The 25,972-nt window shown below is 42.5% G+C and overlaps 3 protein-coding genes and 1 pseudogene across 3 annotated transcripts; all 4 read left to right on the top strand.

Annotated features, from left to right (window-relative positions):
• Nucleotides 1–2,475: 2,475 nt before the first annotated feature.
• LOC104994026 (olfactory receptor-like protein DTMT) lies at nucleotides 2,476–3,420 on the top strand. Its single transcript, XM_010847488.1, has one exon. The coding sequence runs from the start codon at nucleotides 2,476–2,478 to the stop codon at nucleotides 3,418–3,420; it is 945 nt and encodes a 314-aa protein (XP_010845790.1).
• Nucleotides 3,421–9,073: 5,653 nt separating this feature from the next.
• On the top strand, nucleotides 9,074–10,018 carry LOC104994027 (olfactory receptor-like protein DTMT). The gene has a single exon (XM_010847489.1). The coding sequence runs from the start codon at nucleotides 9,074–9,076 to the stop codon at nucleotides 10,016–10,018; it is 945 nt and encodes a 314-aa protein (XP_010845791.1).
• A 5,537-nt stretch (nucleotides 10,019–15,555) lies between these two features.
• On the top strand, nucleotides 15,556–16,500 carry LOC104994058 (olfactory receptor 1E5-like). The gene has a single exon (XM_010847516.1). It carries the CDS (start codon nucleotides 15,556–15,558, stop codon nucleotides 16,498–16,500), a length of 945 nt encoding a protein of 314 aa, XP_010845818.1.
• Nucleotides 16,501–24,721: 8,221 nt separating this feature from the next.
• On the top strand, nucleotides 24,722–25,664 carry LOC104994030 (annotated as a pseudogene).
• The last annotated feature ends 308 nt before the right edge of the window (nucleotides 25,665–25,972 follow it).

A 25,972-nucleotide genomic window follows, 5' to 3' on the forward strand; every position in this document is an offset into this window, starting at 1 on the left:
AAGTTGGCTTAAAGCTCAACATTCAGAAAGCTAAGATCATGGCATCTGGTCCCATCACTTCATGGGAAATAGATGGGGAAACAGTGGAAACAGTGTCAGAGTTTATTTTTTTGGGCTCCAAAATCACTGCAGATGGTAATTGCAGCCATGAAATTAAAAGACTCTTACACTCCTTGGAAGGAAAATTATGACTAACCTAGATAGCATATTAAAAAGCAGAGACATTACTTTGCCAACAAAGGTCCATCTAGTCAAGGCTGTGGTTTTTCCAGTGGTCATGTATGGATGTGAGAGTTGGACTGTGAAGAAAGCTGAGCACCGAAGAATTGATGCTTTTGAACTGTGGTGTTGGAGAAGACTCTTGAGAGTCCCTTGGACTGCAAGGAGATCCACCCAGTCCATTCTAAAGGTGATCAGTCCTGGGTGTTCATTGGAAGGACTGATGTTGAAGCTGAAACTCCAATACTTTGGCCACCTGATGTGAAGAGCTGACTCATTGGAAAAGACCCTGATGCTGGGAAAGATTGATGGCAGGATGAGAAGGGGATGACAGAGGATAAGATGGTTGGATGATCACTGACTCGATGGACATGGGTTTGGGTGGATTCCGGGAGTTGATGATGGACAGGGAGGCCTGGCGTGCTGCGGTTCAGGGGGTCGCAAAGAGTCGGACATGACTGAGTGACTGAACGGAACTGAACTGAACAAACTCTTGAGGTAGGAATTGATGCCATACTTCTGAACCCTTGCTTTATTTTAGAATCACCTTGGAGCTTTAAAAGCTTTGTATGTGCTTCCTCTCAAAGATTGTGGTTACATTTTTCTGAAGCGTCTAGTAATCTTAATTTTTAAAGCATCATGTATTCTTGCTACTTACTATGTAGTCCATGGACTGAGAAATGGGCATTCATTTCAGTTCAGTTCAGTCAGTCAGTCGTGTTCGACTCTTTGCGATCCCATGGACTGCAGCACGCCAGGCTTCCCTGTCCATCACCAACTCCCGGAGCTTGCTCAAATTCATGTCCATTAAGTCAGTGATGCCATCCAATCATCTCATCCTCTGTCGTCCCCTTCTCCTCCTGCCTTCAGTCTTTCCCAGCATCAGGGTCTTTTCCAATGAGTCAGTTCTTCGCATCAGGTGGTCAAAGTATTGGAGTTTCAGCTTCAGCATCAGTCCTTCCAATGAATACTCAGGATTGATCTCCTTTAAGATGGACTAAGAAAAAAATGCAAAAAGAAAAAGAAATGGAAAAAGGCAAAATGGTTGTCCGAGGAGGCCTTACAAATAGCTGTGAAAAGAAGAGAAGCGAAAGACAAAGGAGAAAAGGAAAGATATACCCATTTGAATGCAGAGTTCCAAAGGATAGCAAGGAGAGATAAGAAAGCCTTCTTCAATGATCAATGCAAAGAAATAGAGGAAAACAATAGCTTGGGAAAGACTAGAGATCTCTTTACCACTGAGCCACCAGGAAAGTCTGCCAGTAACAATGTCCTGGTGTAAAACCTGTTGACACGGCTAGATCAACCAGCCCCAAGGGGATAAAGAATGGATGAGTGAGAAAGGAAATTAATATATAGGATGTGTTGACAGATTGGATGTTGAGGATAAAAGAAAGGAGGGAATAAGAGACAACTCTCATGTTTTCATCTGGAGCTCCTGAAACTCTTTTCTGGGGATATGGGAGACTAGAGGTGGAGGGAATTTGGAGTGCGGCAGGGGTCTGGTCATGAATTTCTTCAATGAAATGTTGATCTGCAAATGTATATATTTGTTGTTGCTGTTGTTTAGCTGCTAAGTTGTGTCTGACTCTTTTGTGACTCCATGGACTGTAGACTGCCAGGCTTTACTGTCCATGGGATTTACCAGGCAAGAATGCTGTAGTGGATTGCCATGTCCTCCTCCAGGGGATCTTCCTGATCCAGGGATTGAACCTGTGTCTCTTGCGTTTCCTGTATTGGCAGGCAGATTCTTTACCACTGAGCTACCTGGGAAGCCCTGAGAAATCTACACACGAGTCTTAAATGGTAAGCAAAGCCATTCAGTAGAAGAATTTTTCTTGGTGGTATATGTACCACTGTTATAAGAGAACAGCATTCACGAAAAAGTCCCAGAACATCGACATGTAAGATACTGACAAAGCAAGAGCCAATTGCAGTTTGTGAGGATGTCCAGCTAGGCAGGTATGATGAAAACCACCACATTTTCTGTCTCAGAAATTAATGGACAAAAGTATATTAGAAAATTTGAAATATTGTTGCGCATTAAAAATAAGTGAAGAAAGTCATTTCTGATCATATATTCTGATTATAGAGATTTGCAGTACTGTTGAGATTATTATGACTATGATGAGAATGATATAAAATATTTTTTTGCAGAACACCTAACACATATTTCTGTCACAGAAATGTGTTTATTTTGAAATTCAGGTTTTTGTGAACTCTGTTATTCCTTCCTAAATATACTAGAGACGGATCATGACACGAAGAAATCAAACTATTGTCTCAGAGTTCCTCCTGCTGGGACTGCCCATCGAGTCAGAGCACCAAAACCTGTTCTACGCCCTGTTCCTGGCCATGTACGTTACAACTGTCCTGGGGAACCTTCTCATCCTCGTCCTCATTTGCCTGGACCCCCACCTCCACACACCCATGTATTTGTTTCTCAGTAACCTGTCTTTCTCTGACCTCTGCTTCTCCTCTGTCACAATGCCCAAATTGCTGCAGAATATGCAGAGTCAAGACCTGTCCATCCCCTATGCTGGCTGCTTGATACAAATGTACTTCTTCCTGTTTTATGGAGACCTGGAGAGCTTCCTCCTTGTGGCCATGGCCTATGACCGCTATGTGGCCATCTGCTTCCCCCTGCACTACACCACCATCATGAGCCCCAGGCTCTGTCTCTTCCTGGTTTTGCTGTCCTGGGTCCTGACCACGTTCCATGCCATGTTGCACACCCTGCTCATGGCCAGGCTGCATTTTTGTGAAGACAATGTGATCCCCCACTTTTTCTGTGACATGTCTGCTCTGCTGAAGCTGTCCTGCTCTGACACTCGAGTGAATGAGCTGGTGATATTTTTCACTGGAGGGCTCATTCTTGTGATCCCCTTTCTACTCATCATCACGTCCTATGCTCGAATCGTGTCCTCCATCCTCAAGGTTCCTTCTGCGAGGGGTATCCGCAAAGCCTTCTCCACCTGTGGCTCCCACCTCACTGTGGTGTCTCTCTTCTATGGGACAATTATTGGTCTCTACTTATGCCCATCAGCTCATAATTCCACTGTTAAGGAGACTGTCATGTCTATGATGTACACTGTGGTGGCCCCCATGCTGAACCCCTTCATCTACAGCCTGAGGAACAGAGACATGAAGGGAGCTCTGGGAAGAGTCTTTTGGAGAAAGAAAACTCCATTCTCTCTGTGATGCTAAAGGTGGGATTTCTACACAATTTTATGCAGCAAGTATATTGGTATTAATATTGGGATATTAACCCAGACTTCTTTTTTCAATGATCTTTTTGTTAAAATTCCGTAGTAAGATATTGTCCAATAAGTAACAGAGATATGGTGGAGGTATGTAGTAGGACTTGGAAAGGGGATGTCAGTGACCTACTAGCAGAATCTTGCTTGTTTTTTCTCTCCAGGTTACTCTAAGAAGCATTATTTTTAAACTTCCAACTAATCTTTGTATCCCCACCCCACCTTTTTTCTTTACTGTTTCCAGTGTTTTATTTACTGATGAAATAAACTCTACTGCTTACTGAGCATTTACTCATTTACTGTGGGGACACCCTGTCCCTTCTGCCCTTGACCCCACCACCTTGGACAGACATTCCTTGAATGAAGAGACTGAAACTACAGAACCCGGGCCCACAGCAGCCTACTAATATTTACTGAACCAGACAACCCCCAAGGTCCCATTTGAAAATATGGAAGTGAAGAAAGTGTTAGTTGCTCAGTTGTGTCCAGCTCTTTGCTACTCCATGGACTATAGCCACCAGGTTTCTCTGTCCGTGGAATTCTCCAGCAAGAATACTGGAGTGGGCTGCTGCCATTTCTTCCTCCAGGGGATCTTTTTGACCCAGGGATCGAACCTGGATCTCTTGTGTCTCCTGCATTGCAGGGGGATTCTTTACCATCGGAGCCACCAGGGAAGCCCTGAAAATATGGAGGAGACTAAAAGAAACAGCACAGGTGTGATAGCTTGTACAGTCACATTCATTTGGGATGCACTGCCTCCTTGGCCGACTGTGTGCCACTATGGCAGCAAATTCTTGGGCCAGCGGTCCCTTCCTAAAGCTGGCCCTTCTGGCTGTGTGAGGCCACCATCCCGACCATGCTGTGCTCCCAGAAAGGCCACTTAGAACCCAGGTCTGCCACATAAAGAGGTGGAGAGGAGAGCCCTTTCTTCAGTATCTGTGTCCCTTTCTGTAACAGTTAATTTATCATGTTTTATTAAAAAACATAACCAAAACCATGCTTTAAATAATACTCTGTTCTTGAGGTCAGGCTGGTCCAAGTACAGTGGTGCTCACAATTAACTGATCACAGCCAGTTACAGGTTTCTTTATTGAGGAGGAAATGGCAACCCACTCCAGTATTTTTGCCTAGAGAATCCCATGGAGAGAAGAGCCTGGCTGGCTACAGTCCACGGGGTCGCAAAAAGTCAGACACGAGTGAGTGATTAATACTAATACTATACTGGAGCTCAATACTACTTAAAATTCAAAATTCTCACTCCTCTGGTTACCTCTGCTAAACTGGACTTTTAATTGTTGAATATAGATATTTACTTATCTCTTCTTGAACAAGGGTTTGCATTATCCTGTCTCTTAACTGTCTCTCCTCTGATATATTTTCATGTCTCCAGTGTCTTCTTGACCTGCCCTGAACTCAAGTGCGCTTCCTATCTCCTTTGCTACAATAGTTTAGTTTGTCTTTGTTGTTCTTGTTTAGTTGTTAAATCATGTCCAACTCTTTTGCTACCCCGTGGACTTTAGTTCACCAGGCTCCTCTGTCATGCCGTAGGGCAACTAAGCCCGTGTGCCACCAAGAGCCTGTGCTCTGCAACAAGAGAGGCCACCGCAACGAGAAGCCCATACCCCACGACTACAGAGTAGCTCTTGTTCGCGGCAACTACACAAAAGCCCACACACAGCGACAAAGACCCAGCACAGCCACAAAAATGTTAATTATGGCTTTGTGGCCATAGATAACTGCAGCAGCAGGAAGAGCTGGAATCTAGGAGGTATTCTGACACATCTGGGGAGTATTAGAGACAATGCAGGTCAGGTGCCGGTATCGTTTTCCCACAGAGGTAAGAAGGCAGAAGTACTTCAGTGGAATTCAAACTGGGTTTTCTTTTCTATCTTGGCTTGAGGAAGAATTGAATATAATCAGGGAGTGTTTCTTTTGTCTCTGACTCTAGTACTTTCTATATATGTGCATATGGTTGTGTCACATAGGTAACGACTCCTAGTTAGCTACAGGTCATTTATGGGAAATGGTGTTTTACTGAGAGATTCTTCCATCTTGAGAATCTTTCCAAAATATGTGTCTTGGAACTTCCCTGGCAGTTCAGTGGTTAAGATTCTGAGTTTCCACTTAAAGGGGTGCAGGTTAGACCCCCTTGTCCAGGAACTAAGATCCTACATGCTGCCCAGCATGGCCAAAAACCAAAATGTCTTTCTTGGCACTTTACTAAACTCACTGAAGGCTTCTTGTTGCCACAGAAAGCAGCCTGCTACACTCAGATATTTTAGGATATTCACAGTATGGCCTCACCAACCATCCTCTTTTACTTTCCCCCTGTGGCTCCAACCACAAAGGTCTGCTGTCCATTCCCTAAACAAGCAGTGGTTAGGCTTTCCTGCATGAGCTCTGCATCCTCAATTTCCCTCAAGGTATAGTCAGGTGTGATCAGTGATTATAATCAGTCACTGCTCCTGGACCCTGAGAGCATTGGTCCTAGAGAGGTCCTGGGTAATTGCTTTGTCTTTAATAAATCCCTCCAGGATCCAGACTCCTCTGGGATCCAGAGCCCCTTAGGCGTGAGGATGTGCAGAATGGGAAATGGAGAAGGGAGTTTTCAGACACAGGTGATGACTACAGAGGGTAATATTTTACATGCTTTAGTGAATAAAGGGGAGCAGGATCTCAGGTCACGGTCCTGGAGTCACCCTCAAACACTAGGTAAGTTGGGCAGAGGGTGAATGAGCTGGTCACTTATGGTCCTTCCAACCTAAGGGTCTTGATTTCCCAGGTTGTATGATGTTCTGCAGGAGAGTTTTTCAGATATGGTAATGAAGAATTGATGCCTTTGAACTGTGGTGTTGGAGAAGACTCTTGACAGTCCATTGGACTACAAGGAGATCCAACCAGTCCATTCTAAAGGAGATCAGCCCTGGGTGTTCTTTGGAAGGACTGATGTTGAAGCTGAAACTCCAATACTTTGGCCACCTCATGCAAAGGGTTGACTCTCTGGAAAAGACTCTGATGCTGGGAGGGATTGGGGGCAGGAGGAGAAGGGGACAACAGAGGATGAGATGGCTGGATGGCATCACCGACTCGATAGATGTGAGTTAGAGTGAACTCCGGAAGTTGGTGATGGACAGGGAGGCCTGGCGTGCTGCGATTCAGGGGGTCGCAAAGAGTCGGACACGACTGAGCAACTGAACTGAACTGAACTGAACTGAATGCTCCTCTTTTCCACCTCTCTCCCTCCTAAAATTTCACTGTGTTTGAGAAATGCTTGTTAATATTACACCAGTTATAATCTATTTTTATCAGTGCCTGCATTTTTGTGTATTACTCATCATATTATTTATTCCAATGATATTGAATCATTTCAGCATACTGACAACTCAATGTAAGCATTAATGTCATAGTTCTGAACTCTAATGTTACGTTAGAATCACTTTGGAGCTTTAGAAAATTTTGAATGGATGTTGCACAGCAAAAACTGACACAATATTGGGAAGCACTTATTTTGTTGTTCAGCCGCCAAGTCCTGTCCGACTCCTCGCGATGCCATGGACTGAAGCAATGATATTCCAATAAAAATCTGTGGTTAAATATATCTGAGGGCTTCAGTAATTTTTATTTTTAAAATGTATGAAATATCCTTGCTACTCACTGTGTAGTCCATGGACTGCGGCATGGACATTAACTGGGTGCTAATTGAAATGCAGAGGCATTATGCCATAATAAAGTTACTAGTACTTAGCAAAAAATGCAGGAGCAGACCTACTGTGTCAAAATCAGGGTTTTCCAGAACTCCCAGGGAATTTTCACGGCTTTCCTGAACTCCCAGAGAATTTTCATGGATTATTATTATTATATTCATGGAAATTTTAGAACCACTGCATTATGTTGCCTTATGTGAAGTCCAGGCTGAGAACTACTGACTTAATGGGTGTAGAATGTGAGAGGCTCATGGCATCATCAGTGATAACATCCCCAAGTCCTGTCTCTGGTTTGTGATCCACAGTCACACTCTTGGCACAAGAGTTGGGACCTGCTCACCTGCCAGGGAAAAAATTTCTGAGAAAATCATGATTTTCTTCAATGATTCTTCTCACTGTGATATCAGTACCTTTGTCCATGTGTAAAACCTGTTCACGTGGCTGGATCAACCCACATCAAGGAGTGAAATCCCAGATGTTGGATTCCATTCTGTCTTTCATGAAGGAGCGTCCTACATCTAGTGATGCTTCTCCTTTGCTTTTTTTGGTCAGCTTTGAGGCACGCTGAGGTGGATAAATCAGGATTCTTGAAAGAATATGAACCAGTTGGAGAGTACATCTATACCTATATTTATTTTATCTATATAGATAAATATCTCAATTTTTATCCTCTGTGATGGTGAATAGAATAGTGTATCTGGTGTGGGGACATTTTCCATGGGGACAAATTACATCCATAAATTCGGTAATACAGTGTCAAATTCAGTGCCAAAGTGCTAGCACTAGGAGTTGAGTCTAGTACTTCTTCTGGGAGGATTTAGTAGGCGCAGACAGCAAACTCCTAATTTAGAAGGAGTTTGCGGTCTTTCAAGTTGGAAGAATGCAAGTCTCAGCTGGAAGCACAGCCAATTAGTGTTGTGATATGTCAAATATGTCCAGACACTCTGCCAGCTGCAAGCACTGCTGCAGTCGTGACGGCAGACATGGCCTTTCCTACAGGTAGCCTACCATTCTGTAGGGAAGAAAGCTATAAACAGTGTGATCAAAGGATACCGAAGGAGAAGGGTTCAGTCATGGAATCAGGGAGACGAGTTAAGAGGCCATCCCAGTGGTAGAGAAATGACATGATGTCAGTCAGATCAAGGGTACTGAGAGTGGCTATGGCAGTGTCTGAAAGGGTAGGAGAATCTGTAGGACTTGCCCACAGATAGGAAGCTGATAATGACCAAAGGAGGGAATGAAAGAATACTTTCAGGTTGTGGAGCACCTGGATTCCCTTTTGCTGAGAAATATGATAAATTAGAGGAGGAGGGAATTGGCGGAAGGGCAGCAAAGAGACATCATGAGTTTCTTTGCTGCAAATGAGGGTGTAATGTCCAAAGGAAGATAACAGTCAGGCAACTGAGTATACTGTTTGATAGGTTAAAGAGACATTTACAACTAAAGCTTAAATAATCATCAAAGCCATTGGAGTAGATGTCTTTCTTCTTGGTATATATAGAATTACAAGGGAACCATGTTTAGGGAAAAGCCCAGGAGCACCAATCAACTTGAAGATATTGACAAAACAGAAGCCAATTACAGTTAGTGGAGGGTAAGAAGAAAAACCCATACATCTTGTGTCTCAGGACCTAGAGGATAAGAGTGTGTTTTAAAAAATCTGGAATATTGCTATATTTTAAGCAAAGTGAAGAAAATAAATGATTTCCAATCATAGAGACTCCGATTATAGAGAATTTGAGTCCTGTAAAGATTGTAATTATTGTGATGAGAATGATATAAAGTATTTTTGCAAAGCATCTAGTGGCCCATATATCATAGAAATATGTTCATTTTGAAAATTAAATTTTAATGGACATTGTAATTTCTTCCTAAAGATACTGGAGACAGAGCATGACAGGAAGGAATCAAACTATTGTCTCAGAGTTCCTCCTGCTGGGACTGCCCATCGAGTCAGAGCATCAAAACCTGTTCTATGTCCTGTTCCTGGCCATGTATGTTACCACCATCCTGGGGAACCTTCTCATCATTGTCCTCATTTGCCTGGACCCCCACCTCCACACACCCATGTATTTGTTTCTCAGTAACCTGTCTTTCTCTGACCTCTGCTTCTCCTCTGTCACAATGCCCAAATTGCTGCAGAATATGCATAGCCAAGACCCGTCCATCTCTTATGCTGGCTGCCTGACACAAATGTACTTCCTTTTGTTCTTTGGAGACTTGGAGAGCTTCCTCCTTGTGGCCATGGCCTATGACCGCTACGTGGCCATCTGCTTCCCCCTGCGCTACACCACCATCATGAGCCCCAGGCTCTGTCTCTTCCTGGTGGTGCTGCCCTGGGTGCTGACCACGTTCCATGCCATGTTGCACACCCTGCTCATGGCCAGGCTGCACTTTTGTGATGACAATCTTATTGCCCACTTTTTTTGTGACATGTCTGCTCTGCTGAAGCTGTCCTGTTCTGACACTCGAGTGAATGAGCTAGTGATATTTATCATGGGAGGGCTCATTCTTGTGATCCCCTTTCTACTCATCATCACATCCTATGCTCAAATCGTGTCCTCCACCCTCAAGGTCCCTTCTGCGAGGGGTATCCACAAGGCCTTCTCCACCTGTGGCTCCCACCTCACTGTGGTGTCCCTGTTTTATGGGACAGTTATTGGTCTCTACTTATGCCCGTCAGCTAATAATTCTACTGTTAAGGAGACTGTGATGGCTACGATGTACACTGTGGTGACCCCCATGCTGAACCCCTTCATCTACAGCCTGAGGAACAGAGACATGAAGGGAGCTCTGGGAAGAGTCTTTTGGAGAAAAAAAGCTCCCTTTTCTCTGTGATGGTCAAGTTTGGATTTTTGCATAATTTTATGTGGTTGGTATATTGGTATTAATATGGGGATATTAACCCAGACTTCTTTTTTCAATGATGTTTTTGTTAAAATTCCATAATAACATATTATCCAATAAGTAACAGAGATATGGCAGAGGTATGTAGTAGGACTTGGAAAGGGGATGTCAGTGACCTACTAGCAGAATCTTGCTCAATTTTCTCTCCAGGTTACTCTAAGAAGCATTATTTTTAAACTTCCAATGAATTTTTCTACCCCCCCCCATTTTTTTCTTTACTGTTTCCAATGTTTTATTTACTGATAAAATAAACTCTACTGTTTACTGAGCATTTACTCATTTACTGTGGAAACACCCTCTCCTTCTGCCCTTGTCCCCACCACCTTGGACAGACATTCCATGAATGAAGAGACTGAAACCACAGAACATGGGCCCACAGCAGCCTACTAATATTTACTGAGCCAGACAACCCCTGAGGTCCCATTTGGAAATATGGAAGTGAAGAAAGTGCTAGTTGCTCAGTCGTGTCCAACTCTTTGCGACCCCATGGACTGTAGCCACCAGGCTCCTCTGCCCGTGGAATTCTCCAGCAAGAATACTGGACTGGGTTGCCATTTCTTCCTCTAAGAGGTCTTTTCGATCCAGGGATCGAACCTGGATCTCTTGTGTCTCCTGCATTGCAGGGGGATTCTTTACCATCGGAGCCACCAGGGAAGCCCTGAAAATATGGAGGAGACTAAAAGAAACAGCACAGGTGTGATAGCTTGTAAAATCACATTAATTTGGGATGCGCTGCCTCCTTGGCTGACTGTGTGCCGCTATGGCAGCAAATTCTTGGGCCAGTGGTCCCTTCCTAAAGCTGGCCTTCCAGATTTGTGAGGCCACCATCCAGGCCATGCCGTACTCCTAGAAAGGCCACTTAGAACCCAGGTCTGCCACATAAAGAGGTGGAGAGGAGAGCCATTTCTTCCTGTGTCCCTTTTTTAAACAATTTATCTTTTTTTTTTTTGTAAAAAATAACCAAAACCATGCTTTAAATAATACTCTGTCCTTGAGGTCAATACTTTAAAATTCAAAATTCTCACTCCCCTGCTTACCTCTGCTAAACTGGACTTTTAATTGTTGAATATAGATATTTACTTATCTCTTCATGAGGAAAGGGTTCCATTATTCTGTCATTAACCTTGTCTCCTCTGATTTATTTTCATGTCTCCAATGCCTTCTTGACCTGCCCTGAACCTCAAGTGCTTTCTATCTCCTTTGCTGCAATAGTTTAGTTCGTCTCTGTTGTTGTTTAGTTGCTAAGTTATGTCTGACTCTTCTGGGACCCCATGGACTTTAGCTCTCCATGCACCTCTGTCATGACCATGTGCCACGGTTACTTAAGCTTGTGTGCCAAGGGCCTGTGCTCTGCAACAAGAGAGACCACCGCAACGAGAAGAGACTGCACCGCCACTACAGAGTAGCCCCCGTTCACCACAACTATAGAAAAGGCGACACAGAGCAACGAAGACAGAGCACAGCCAAAAAATAGCTAATTATGGCTTTGTGGCCATAGATAACTGCAGCAGCAGGAAGAGCTGGAGACTAGGAGGTATTCTACACATTTGGGGAGTATTAGAGACAATGGAAGTGGCAGGTGTCAGTAATGTTTTCCCACAGAGGTAAGAAGCCTGAAGTACTTCAGTGCGATTCAAACTGGGTTTTCTTTTTCATCTTGGTTTGAGGAAGAATGGAAAATGATCAAGGAGAGTTTCTCTTGTCTCTTATTCTAGTACTTTCTATATATCTGCATATAGTTGTGTCATAGAGATCTACCCCTTGTTAGTGTCAGGTGGTTTATGGGAAATGGTGTTTTACTGAGAGATTTTGCCACCCTGAGAATCTTTCCAAAATATGTGTCTTGGGGACTTCCCAGGTGTTCATGTGGTTAAGACTCTCTGCTTCCACATCACAGGGCATGGGTTTGATCACTGGTCAAGGGACTAAGATCCCACATGCTGCCCAACATGGCCCCAAAACCAAAACAAAATGTGTATCTTTCTTGACACTTTACTCAAACCACTGAAGGCTTCTTGTTGCCCACAGAAAACATCCTGTTACACTCCGCGGATTTTTAGGATATTCCTAGTATGGCTTCACCAACCATCCTCTTTTACTTTCCACCTGTGGCTCCAACCACAAAGGTCTGCTGTCCATTCCCTAAACAGGCAGTGGTTAGGCTTTCCTGCATGAGTTCTGCATCCTCCATTTCCCTCCAAGTATAGTCAGGTGTGATCAGTGATTGTAATCAGTCACTGCTCCTGGACCCTGAGAGCTTTGGTCCTAAAGAGGTCTTGTGTAATTGTTTTGTCTTTAATAAATCCCTCCAGGATTCAGACTCCTCTGGGATCCAGGGCCTCTGAGGCCTGAGGATGTGCAAAATGGGAGATGGAGAAGGGAGTTTTCAGACACAGGTGATGACTACAGAGGGTGATATTTTACATGCGTTAGTGAATAAAGGGGAGCAGGATCACAGGTCAGGGTCCTGAGTCAGCCTCACACACTGGGCAAGTTAGGCAGAGGGTGAGTGAGCTGGTCCCTTAGAAACCTTCCCACCTGAGGTCTTGGATTCCCAGGTTGTGTGATCTTCTGCAGGAGAGCTTTTCAGGTATGGTAATGCTCCTCTTTCCCACCTCTCTCCCTCCTAAAATTTCACTATGTTTGAGAAATGTTTATTGATATTCCACCAGTTATAATATGCTTTCATTAATGACAGCATTCTTGTGTATTACTCACTGTATTATTTGTTCCCATGATATTGACTAATTTCAGCATACTGACAGCTCATTCTAGGCATGAATACATAGTTCTGAACCCCTATTTTATATTAGAATCACTTTGGAGCTTTAGAAAATTTTGTATGGATGCTTCACAGCAGAAACTGACACAATATTGTGAAGCAATAATATTGTGGTTCAGTCTCCAAGTCGTATCTGACTCCTCACAATGCCATGGACTGTAGCAATTATATTCCAGTAAAAAATTGTGGTTAAATTTATCTGAGGGCTTCAGTAATCTTTATTTTAAACTATATCAGGTATCCTTGCTACTCACTGTGCAGTCCATGGACTGCGGCATGGGCATGGGCATTAGCTGGGTGCTGATTAAATTGCAGAAGCATTAGGCCATAGTAAAGTTACCAGTACTTACCAAAAAAATGCAGGCACAGAGTTACTATATCAAAATCAGGGTTTACCAGAACTCCCAGGGGATTTTAATGGGTTATCAAATTTTAGAATCACTGAACTATGTTGCCTTAAATGAAGTCCAGTCTGAGAACTACTGACTTAATGAGTGAAGAAAGTAAGAGGCTCATGGCATCATCAGTGACAACATCCCACTGTGATGCTGGTACCTATATCCACATGTAAAACCTGTTGATGTGGCTGGATCAACCTGCATCAAGGAGTGAAATCCCAGATGTTGGATTCAGTTACGTCTTTCATGAAGGAGCTTCCCACATCTAATGATGTTTCTCCTTTGCTTTTTTTTTTTTGCCAGCTTTTGGCATGCTGAGATGGATTAATCAGGATTCTTGAAAGAAAATGAACCAGTTGGAGAGTACATCTATATTTATTTTATCTATATAGATAAATATCTGTTTATATCCTCTGTAATGGTGGAAAAAAATAGTGTATCTGGTGTGGAGACATTTTCCAAGAGGACAAATTACATCCATAAATTCGGTAATACAGTGTCAAATTCAGTGCCAAAGTGCTAGCACTAGGAGTTGAGTCTAGTACTTTTGGTTCTGGGAGGATTTAGTAGGAGCAGACAGCAAACTCCTAATTTAGAAAGAGTTTGCGGTCTTTCAAGTTGGAAGAATGCATGTTTCAGCTGGAAGTACAACCAATGAGTGTTATGATACATCAACCACGTCCAGACACTCTGCCAGCTGCAAGCACTGCTGCAGTCGTGACGGCAGACATGGCCTTTCCTATGGGTAGCCTACCATTCTGTAGGGAAGAAAGCTATAAACAGTGTAATCAAAGGATACCAAAGGAGAAGGGTTCAATCTTGGAAGCAGGGAGACGAGTTAAGAGGCTGTTCCAATGGTAGAGAAAGGACATGATGTCAGCCTGATCAAGGGTATTGAGAGTGGCTAATGGGAGTATCTGTAAGGGTAGGAGAATCAAGTGGTGGGATCTATAGGACATACCCACAGGAAGCTGATAATGACCAAAGGAGGGAATGAAAGAAAACTTTCAGGTTGTGGAGTACCTGGATTCCCTTTTACTGAAATATGAGAAGCTAAAGGAGAAGGGAATTGAGGAAGTGGCAAGGAGACACTGGAGGATGGGCAAGGGCTTCCCTGGTGGCTCAGATGGTAAAGCATCTGTCTGCAGTGCAGGAGAACTGGGTTTGATCCCTGGGTTGGGAAGATCCTCTGGAGAAGGAAATGGCAGCCCACTCCAGTTCTCTTACCTAGAAAATCCCATGGACGAAGGAGCCTAGTAGATTGCAGTCCATGGGGCTGCAAAGAGTTGGACTGAGTGACTTAAGGAGATATCACGAGTTTCTTTGCTGAAAATTAGGGTGTAATGTCCAAGGGAAGACAGCAGTTAGGCAACTCAGTATCTTCTTTCATAGGTCAAAGAGACATTTGCAACTAAAGCTCAAATAATCATCAAAGCCGTTGGAGTAGATAAGTTTTCCTTCATGGTATATATAGAATTACAGGTAGTTTATCTTTTCCAAATGAAAAGGCAAAAAGGAAAAGCCCTGGAGCATCAATCATCTTGAAGACATTGACAAAACAGAAGCCAATTACAGTTAGTGGAGGGTAAGAAGAAAAACCTATACATCGTGTGTCTCAGGACCTAGAGAATAAGAGTGTGCTTTAAAAAATCTGGAATATTGCTATATTTTAAAGCAATGTGAAGACAATAAATCATTCCCAATCATGGAGATTCTGATTATAGAGATTTGGAGTCCTGTAAAGATTGTAATTATTGTGATGAGAATGATATAAAGTATTTTTGCAAAAGCATCTCAGTTCAGTTCAGTTCAGTTCAGTTCAGTTGCTCAGTCATGTCCGACTCTTTGCGACCCCATGAATCGCAGCACGCCAGGCCTCCCTGTCCATTACCATATCCCAGAATTCACTCAAACTCACGTCCATCGAGTCAGTGATGCCATCCAGCCATCTCATCCTCTGTCGTCCCCTTCTCCTCCTGCCCCCAATCCCTCCCAGCATCAGAGTCTTTTCCAATGAGTCAACTCCTTGCATGAGGTGGCCATAGTACTGGAGTTTCAGCTTTAGCATCATTCCTTCCAAAGAACACCCAGGACTGATCTCCTTTAGAATGGACTAGTTGGATCTCCTTGCAGTCCAAGGGACTCTCAAGAGTCTTCTCCAACACCACAGTTCAAAAGCATCAATTCTTCAGCATCTAGTGACCCATATATCATAGAAACATGTTCATTTTGAAGTTCAAGTTTTCATGGGCATTGTTATTTCTTCCTAAAGGTACTGGAGACAGAGCATGACAGGAAGGAATCAAAATGTTGTCTCAGAGTTCCTTCTACTGGGACTTCCCATTGAGTCAGAACATCAAAACCTGTTCTTTGTCCTGTTCCTGGCCATGTATGTTACCACCATCCTGGGGAACCTTCTCATCATTGTCCTCATTTGCCTGGACCCCCACCTCCACACACCCATGTATTTGTTTCTCAGTAACCTGTCTTTCTCTGACCTCTGCTTCTCCTCTGTCACAATGCCCAAATTGCTACAGGACATGCAGAGCCAAGACCCGTCCATCTCTTATGCTAGCTGCCTGACACAAATGTACTTCTTCCTGTTCTTTGCAGACCTGGAGGACTTCCTCCTTGTGGCCATGGCCTATGACCGCTATGTGGCCATCTGCTTCCCCCTGCACTACACCACCATCATGAGCCCCAGGCTGTGTTCCTTCCTGGTGGTGCTGTCCTGGGTGCTGACCACGGTCCCTGCCATGTTATACACCTTGCTCATGGCCAGACTGTGTTTTTGTGAAGACAACGTGATCGCCCACTTTTTCTGTGACATGTCTGCTCTGCTGAAGCTGTCCTGCTCTGACACTCAAATTAATGAGCTGGTGATATTTGTCGTTGGAGGACTCATTATTGTCCTGCCATTCCTAGTCATCATCATGTCTTATGCACGAATTATTTTCTCTATCCTTAAGGTCCCTTCTGTCAAGGGCATCTGCAAAGCCTTCTCCACCTGTGGCTCCCACCTCACTGTGGTGTCCCTGTTTTATGGTACAATTATTGGTCTCTACTTATGTCCATCAGCTAATAATTCCACTGTTAAGGAGACTGTGATGGCTATGATGTACACTGTGGTGACCCCCATGCTGAACCCCTTCATCTACAGCCTGAGGAACAGAGACATGAAGGGAGCTCTGGGAAGAGTCTTTCGTAAAAAGAAATTTCACTTCTTTCTATGATGGTAAACTTGGTAAAATTTATGATGGTAAATTTCTACATAATTTTATCCAGTAGATGTGTTGATATTAACGTTGGGATATTAACCCTGACACTTTTTTCAATAATCTTTTTGTTACAATTTCATAATAAGATATTGTCCAATAAGTAAAAGAGATAAAGTGGAGGTTTGTAGTTGGGCTCGGAAAGGGGATGTCTGTGACCTACAAGTCTTCCTCTTTTTTTCTCTTCAGGTGACCCTAAGAAGAATTATTTTTAAACTTCCAGTTAATCATTGTGTCATCCCCCCTGCCTTTTTTAAACTGCTTCCAATGTTTAATTTACTGATAAAATAAATACCACTTTTTTTGAGCATGACTTCTCTCCTTTGCATGTGTTTTAGCGTGTACAACACCATATTGTTAACTGCAGGCACTATCTTATATTTTACTGCTTACTCATTTTATATAACAGAAATTTCATGCCCATAAAAAATCAGCTTTCCATCTTCTGCTCATTCCAGCTCCTGACAACCACCATTCTGTCCTCTCTTCTATGAATATAACTACATTGATAACTCACATCTAACATGGAATCAGTCAGTGTTTGTCCTTCTGTTCATGGGTTATTTCACTTAGTGCCATGCCCTGTAGGTTCATCCACACAGTCAGCCAATTCGAATATTTCTTTTTTTAAAGACTGAGTGATATTCCATTATATGCATATACCACATTCTCTGTATCCATTTATTGGTTAATAGACATTTGAATTGTTTCCATATCTTGGCTATTGTGAATATTGTTGACGTGAATGATGAAGAGTGGGTATCTCTTCATATTCCTCATGTCATTTCCTTTGGGTGTACACCCAGAATTGGGATTGCTGGATCATGTGCTAGTTTTTTTTTTTTTGGAGAATTGTCACAGTGGCCCTGATAGTTACACCAGATGAACATTATATGAAAAGTGCAGATCAATATCCCACTAGTTTCTTGTCTATATCTGTGAGTCTGTTTCTGTTTTGTTTATGTATTGAATGTCACATGTAAGTGACATTATAGAGTATTGGTCTTTGTCTGACTTATTTCAATAGGCATAATATGCTTCAGGTCCATCCACATTGTTGCAAATGGCAGAATTTTGTTCTTTTTAATACTGAATAATGTTTCATTGCATATACACATCATAGCTTCTTTATACATTTATCTGTTGATGGACATTTGTGTTTCTTCCACATCATGGCTATTGTAAACAGTGCTGCTATGAACCTGGGGTGCATGTATTTTTTGAATTAGTATTTTTTTTTCTGGATATATAACCAGGAGTGGAATTGCTGGATTGTATGGCAGGTCTGTTTTTATTTTTTAATGAACCTTCATACTGTTTTCCACAGTGGCTGCACCAATTTACATTCCACCAACAGTGTAAAAGGGTTCCCTTTCTCCACATCTTCTCCAACATTTTAATTTGTGTTCTTTTTGATGACAGCCCAATCTGATAGGTGTGAGGTGATATCTCATTGCAGTTTGACTTGCTTATCACTAATAATTAGCAATGTGGAAGATCTTTCATGTGCCTGTTGGCCATCTGTATGTCTTCTTTGCAAAACTGTCCCTATCCTCTGAACATTTTTAATGAGATTTTTTTTTTTGCTTTGAGTTATATGAGTCTTATAAAAATATATTTTGGATATTAACCCTTTATCAGGTATATGATTTGCAAATAGTTGCTCCCATTAGGCATGTTGCCTTTGCATTTTGTTGGTGTTTTTTTTTTTTTCTATGCAGAAATTTTTTAGTTTGATGTAGTTCCCATTTATTTCTGTTTTTGTTGCTTATGTCTTCGGTGTCATATTCAAAGAATAGTCACCAAGACCTATGTCAAAACTTTACTGCCTGTGTTTCTTCTAGGAGTTTTTTTAGTTTTAGGTCTTAGTTCAAGCATTGACACATTTGAGTTAAATTCTTTTGCATTTCCAGTTACCCAGTGCCATTTATTGAAGAGACTGTCCTTCCTTATTGTATTTTTAAAGTATCATCTTATTAATATAATAGCACCAGAACTGTAAATGCTTGGATATAAATCATACACAATATATACAAGGTCTGTATCTTGAAATCACAAAACTCTGATTAAGAACTCATTGAGAACTAAAGAAATTGATAGATACAACATGTTCATGGGATGAAAGACTTGACATTGTTAAGATGTTCTTCTGAAACTGATCTAGAGATTCAACACATTTCAGTTAAATTCCAGAGGATTTTTTGGTAGTATAAATGAACAATAAAATTACAAAATGTAAAGGCAAAGAAACTAAAAAAGTAAATTTACTATAGCTAAAAGATTAAAAATGGTGGCATTAGAGAAATATGGATCAATATAGAGAGTATAGAATAACTTATAGAATCCAAAAACTAGATTCAATCATGTACCATCCATTGATCAGTGACAAATGTGCAAAGACAATTCAGTAGAAAATAGTCTTGTCGACCAATGATGCTGGAGAACTTGGATTTCCATGTGAAAAAAACAAACTTCAATCCACACCTCATGTTAACAAAAACAATTCACTCTTGATGGATCATTTGCTTAAATATTAGTATGAATACTGAGATGGTTTCCCATGACACTGTGTTTCATGGAGCCAGAGAAATCCCAGAGCAGGAAGCTTGAACCATGTGGAACAGAATGGAGGTGAGGTGCCATCAGGTTTCACTACTAAAGCTTGCTGAAGCCAGTGCAGAGCTGGTTACTAAGCCATGGCTGGAACAGGAGATGAAGCTGAGAGAATTGAAGATGCACAAGAAGTGTCTCATGTAGGTCTCAGGGGAGGAGTGCTTCAACCAAGGGATGTAACAGTGGTTTCATTAAATTGAAGTTGAGCAAATTACCTGAACATTTTGTTGTCCTTATGTGAAAGAAAGAAAGTGAAGTTGCTCAGTCGTGTCCGACTCTTTGCGACCCCATGGACTGCAGTCTATCAGGCTCCTCCATCGATGGGATTTTCCAGGCAAGAGTACTGGAGTGGGTTGCTATTTCCTTTTCCAGGGGCTCTTTCTGACCCGGGGATCAAACCCGGTCTCCCGCATTGTAGGCAGATGCTTTACCATCTGACCCACCAGGGAAGTCACTTATGTGAACCCATATGCAAAGATGAACATTACATAAGCCTGGGTTGGTGCTATAGATTAGAAAGGGAAACTGGGTTTCTCCACACAACTGGGTCAGAGAGGACCATGTTTGCAATTCTGGGGAATTCTCTGAGTGCCTCTTAGTATTTTCTATTTAAAAATAAATATCAATAAAGCTATAACAAGTCGATAAGGCAAGACCATTGAAGATGCTGATTCACTAGGAATGAAGATTTGCATTATGTGAGAACCCCATACAGCTGAGATGGTGGCCGAGGAGAACATGGAATGGGTAGTGAAAGAAGGTGTTATGGCTTTGTGGCCATAGTTAACTGGTGCATAAGGAAGAGCTGGAAACTAGGAGATATTCTGACACATTTGGGGAATATTAGAGATGATGGTGGGCTATACAGGTGGTGCAATGATAAAGAAACCACCTGCCAATGTAGGAGAGGTGGGTTCAATCCCTGGGTCAGGAAGATCCCCTAGAGTAGGAAATGGCAACTCACTCCAGTATTCTTGCCTGGAAGATTCCTTAGACAGAGGAGGCTGGCAGACTATGGTCCATGGCGTCACAAAGTGTCAGACATGACTGAGCGACTGACCATGTACACACATGCAGAGATGATGGTGGTTGCAGGTGCCATTCATGTTTTCTCACAGAGGCAAGAAGGCAGAAGTACCTCAACAGGATTCAAACTGGATTTTCTTTTATGTCTTGGCTTGAGAAAGAATTGAACATGGCCAGGGAGAGTTTATCTTTCTTCTTATTCTAGTACTTTCTATTTATCTGCATATAGATGTGTCAGAGATATCTACTTATTGTTAGCTGCAGGTGATTCTTGGAAAATGGTGTTATATTGAGAGATTCTGCCATCTTGAGAATCTTTCCAAAATATGTCTTTTTTGACACTTTGCCCTAACCACCGATGGCTTCTTGTTGCCCACAGAAAACCATCTCCTCAGATATTTTAGGATACTCAGAGTAGGGTTCCTGCTTGTTTTATGACTTCACGAACCATTCTCTTTTACCTCCCAAAGTGTAGGCTCCAACCACAAGTGTCCCATGTCCATTCCCTAAACAGGCAGTGATTAAGCTTTCATGTATGAGCTTCTCTCCATCTTCACCTTTCCCCAAAGAGTAGTCAGGTGTGATAAGTGATTGTAATCAGTCGCTGCTCCATGACCCTGAGAGCATTTGTCCTAGAGAAAGTGAAAGTGTTAGTTGCGAAGTCATGTCTGACTCTTTGTGACCCCATGGATGATAGCCCACCAGGTTCCTCTGTCCATGGGATTTTTCCAGGCAAGAATACTGGAGTGTGTTGCCATTCCCTTCTCCAGGGATTGAACCTGCATCTCCTGCATTGCAGGCAGATTCTTTACCATCTGAGCCACCATGGGAGGCGGTGTCCTAGAGAGGCCTTGGGTAATTACTTTGACTTTTTTGAGTTCCTCCAGGATCCAGACTCCTCTGGGATCCAGGGCCCCTTAGGCCCAAGGATGTACAGAATGGGAGATGTGAGAAGGGAGGTTTCAGACACAGGTGATGACTACAGAGGCTGATATCTCACATGCTTTAGTGAATAAACTAGAGTAGAATCTCAGGTCAGGATCCTGGAGTCACCCTCACACACTGGGTAAGTTGGGCAGAAGGTGAATGAGCTGGTCATTTAGGATTCTTCCAACCTGAGGGTCTTGAATTCCCAGGTTGAATGGTGTTCAGTAGGAGAGTTTTTCAAGTATGGTGATGCTTTTCTTTTCCACCTCTCTACTTCCCCAAATTTCACTACATTGGAGAATTTTTCACTAATGTTCACTCATTTAATCTATTTTTTAAATTAATAATAGCATTCTTATGTGTTACTTACCATATCATTTATTCCTACAGCATTGTGTAGTTTCAGTGTACTAACAACTTTTAAGTACGCATTCATGCCACACTTCTGAACCCTTGTTTTATTTTAGAATCACCTTGGAGCTTTAAAAAAAACTCTGTATGAACTTCCTCTCAAAGATTGTGATTATATTTATCTGAGGGGGTCCAGTGATCTTTGCTTTTAAAAGCATCAGGTATTCTTCCTACTCACTGTGAAGCCCATGGACTACTACCTGGGAGCTGATTAAAATGCAGAAGCAGGCCTATTATATCAAAATCAGTGTTTTACTAGCACTCCCAGGAGATACTTCAGGGATATTAAATTTTAGAAGCATTGCCCTAGATTTATTTAAGTGCAGTTCTGGCTGAGAACTACTGACTGAAGAAGGTGAGAGGCTCATGGCACGATCAGAGACAACATCCCCAAGTCCTGTCTCTGGTTTGTGATCGCTAGTCACACTCTTAATACAAATGTAATCCCCAGTCACACAAATGGGGTCCTGCTCATTTGCCAGGGAAACAAAATTCTGAGAAACCAAGTGTTTCTTCCCAGTGTTATGTCTTATTGTAATATCCATGTATAAAACCTATTGACGTGGCTGGATCAGCCAGCATCAAGGGGTGAAGCCAGCTGTTGGATTCAGTTATGTCTTTAATGAAGGAGCTTCCCACATCTAATGGGTGCCATTTTTTCTACCTTGAGGTGCACTGAGAAGTGTTAGGCTTCTCCAGAGAAACAGATCCAAGAGAGAATTTTATCTATATCTCTCCATATATATGCATATATCTCTATTACCTATATCATCTGTATTAGTGTAATAGTAGTGTGTTTGAAAGGGCTTCTTAGGTAGCTCAGTGGTAAAGAATCTGCCTGCCAGTGCAAGAGATGCAGGAGATACGGGTTCAATCCCCGGGTCGGAAACATTCCCCTGGAGAAGGAAATGGCAACCCACTCCAGTATTCTTGCCTGGGAAATCCCATGGACAGAGGAGCCTTGTGGGCTACAGTCCATGGGATCACAAAGAATTGGATACAACTGAGGGACTGAGGGCTCACTGTGTTTGAGAACATATGAGAACAAATAGTATGGGGACAACATTACTCCATACATTTTGTAATACAGGGTCAAATTTAGCGCTAAATGGTTGAGGGTAGTGAGTTTCTGTCCTGGGAGGAGTTAGTAAGAGTAGTGATTCTAACTTAAAAGGAGTTTTGCTGGCTTTAAAGTTGGAGGAATGCACATCTCAACCTGAAGCACGACCAGTGGATATTTATGAAACACCTCCTGTATCCAGGCACTGGGCCGGGTACTGCCTCTGTGGCAGCTGTAAAGGCAGATGTGATCCTTCCCTACGTGGAGTTTATAATCCGGTGAAGAAGGCAGCTATAGAGAAATGATCCCATTGTCATGGAGTGCTGTGGGGACAAGAAGGATGCTTGGAAACATAACAGAGCATTCTCCTCTGGGCTGGGGGAGATAGGGAGGGTTTGCAGGGCAAATGACATGAAACATATGTGAAGGACGAATACGGGAAGCCATGGGAAAAGATGGAGCAGAAGGGAGAGAACTCTAGGGAAGAGGAACAGTGAGTGCAAAGTGCTGGAGCAGAGTGTTGTGTTTAGTCCAGCTTTGCTGGAGAGTGAAATGTGAGCACAGTTGTGGGGCCAGATGGAGTTTCGGAGTTAGGCAAGGGTCAGGTCATGAGTCACCTTTTGAAGGGAATTTGCCTTTAAGGAATTTGCCTTTATGTTAAGAGCAATGAGAATCCACAAAGACTTTATGGAGAATGGTTACCTGTTCTTCATCTTCAAATGCCTACTATGATGAAGGATACTGATGGATTTCAAGTATGGAAGCAGGGAGATGAATTAAGAGGTTGTTCCAAAGATTAAGATTGACATATATACCCTACTATATATAAAATAGATAACTAATAAGAACCTACTGTAAAGCCCAGGGAACTATACTCAATACTCTGTAATGGCCTATCTGGGAAAAGAATAAAAAAAAGAGTGGATGTATGTATAGATATAACTGATTCTGCCTGCCAGTGCAGGGGACGCAAGATATGTGGGTTTGATCCCTGAGTCGGGAAGATCCCCAGGAGTAGGAAATGGCAACCCACTCCAGTATTCTTGCTTGGAAAATTCCATGGTCAGAAGAGTCTGCCAGGCTGCAGACTGTCCATGGGGTTGCGAAGAGTTGGAAACACACACACACGTAAGTGATTCACTTTGCTGCACACCTGAAACTAGCACAACATTGTAAATCAACTATATTCCAATAGCATTTTTTAAGGTGGTTCCAATAGTATAAATAAGATGTGATGTCAAACTGATCTAAGGTGGTGAGAGTGTGGATAAGGAGTGAATGAAGGAGAAAGAATTTCTAGATCTTGTTGACAGATGTTGGGTATTGATAACAGAAAGGAGGAAATGAAAGAAGCCTTTCATGTTTTAATCTGGATAACCCGAAAGTCTTTTTCTGGGATATGGAAGACCTGAGGAGGAGGGAATTGGGAGAGGCACAAAGGGATATCGTGTGTTTCTTTTGGAATCTGTTTAACTGAAGATGCCTGTAATACATCCAAGGAGAGAGAATATTCAAGCAATTGAGTATCTTCTTCTATGAGTTAGAAAGACTTCTACAACTGAAGTTTAAATGGTAATCAAGCCATTGAAGTAGATGAGTTTTTCTTGGTGCATGTGTGCTAAGTCGCTTCAATCTTGTCCAAATCTGCAACCCCATGGACTGTAACCCTCCAGGCTTCACTGTCTCTGCATTGGCAGGCAGGTTCCTTACCACTAGCACCACCTGGGAAGCCCTTTTCTGATGGTATATAAAATTATAAGAGAACAGGTTTTAGGAAAAAACCCTGGAACATCAATCAAGTTGAAGATAGAGACAAAACAGAAGCCAGTAGAGTATTGAGGATGTCTGACCAGGCAAGTATGGGAAAAACCAATGTATTATGTGTCTCAGAAGCTGAGGGATAAAAATGTTTTAGGAAAGTTGGAATATTGTTTTGTGTTAAAGAGAAATGAAGAAAATAAGTCATTTCCAGCGATAGAGATTCTGATTATAGAGAATTGGGGTCCTGTAAAGATTGTAATTATTGTGATGAGAATTTTGCAAGGCATCCAAGAGCCAGTTTATCATAGAAATAAGTGCATTCTGAAATTCAGGTTTTCAAGGACACTATTAACTTCTTCCTAAAGATACTGGAGACAGAACATGACAGGAAGGAATAAAACTACTATCTCAGAGTTCCTTCTGCTGGGACTGCCCATCAAGTCAGAGCATCAGAACCTGTTCTACGCCCTGTTCCTGGCCATGTATGTTACCACCGTCCTGGGGAACCTTCTCATCCTCGTCCTCATTTGCCTGGACCCCCACCTCCACACACCCATGTATTTGTTTCTCAGTAACCTGTCTTTCTCTGACCTCTGCTTCTCCTCTGTCACAATGCCCAAGTTGCTGCAGAACATGCAGAGCCAAGACCTGTCCATCCCCTATGCTGGCTGCCTGACACAAATGTACTTCTTCCTGTTCTTTGCAGACCTGGGGGACTTCCTCCTTGTGGCCATGGCCTATGACCGCTACATGGCCATCTGCTTCCCCCTGCACTACACCACCATCATGAGCCCCAGGCTCTGTCTCTTCCTGGTTGTGCTGCCCTGGGTGCTGACCACGTTCCATGCCATGTTGCACACCCTGCTCATGGCCAGGCTGCATTTTTGTGAAGACAATGTGATCCCCCATTTTTTCTGTGATTTGTCTGCTCTGCTGAAGCTGTCCTGCTCTGACACTCGAGTGAATGAGCTGGTGATATTTTTCACTGGAGGGCTCATTCTTGTGATCCCCTTTCTACTCATCATCACGTCCTATGCTCGAATCGTGTCCTCCATCCTCAAGGTCCCTTCTGCCAAGGGCATCTGCAAAGCCTTTTCCACCTGTGGCTCCCACCTCACCGTGGTGTCTCTCTTCTATGGGACAATTATTGGTCTCTATATATGCCCATCAGCTCATAATTCCACTGTTAAGGAGACTGTCATGTCTATGATGTACACTGTGGTGGCCCCCATGCTGAACCCCTTCATCTACAGCCTGAGGAACAGACATGAAAGGAGCTCTGAGAAGAGTCTTTTGCAAAAAGAAAAATGCCTTCTCTCTATGACTGTAAAATTCAGATGATGATAAAGATGGGATTTCTACAGAATTTTATTTAGTAGGTATATTGATATCAATATTGGGATATTAACCCAGATTTCTGTTTTCAATGGTCTTTTTTTTTTTACAATGACTTAGTAGGATATTGTCCAATAAGTAAAAGAGATACAGTGGAGGTATGTAGTAGGACTTGGAAAAGGGATGTCAGTGACCTCCTAGCTGGATCTTTCTCATTTTTCTCTCCAGGTTACTCAAAGAAGCTTCATTTTTAAATTTCCAATTAATCTTTGTGCCCTCCCTCCACCTTTTTATTTC

This window comes from Bison bison, unplaced genomic scaffold (genome assembly GCF_000754665.1).
Source record: "Bison bison bison isolate TAMUID 2011002044 unplaced genomic scaffold, Bison_UMD1.0 scf7180017864249, whole genome shotgun sequence".
Lineage (NCBI taxonomy): Eukaryota > Metazoa > Chordata > Mammalia > Artiodactyla > Bovidae > Bison > Bison bison.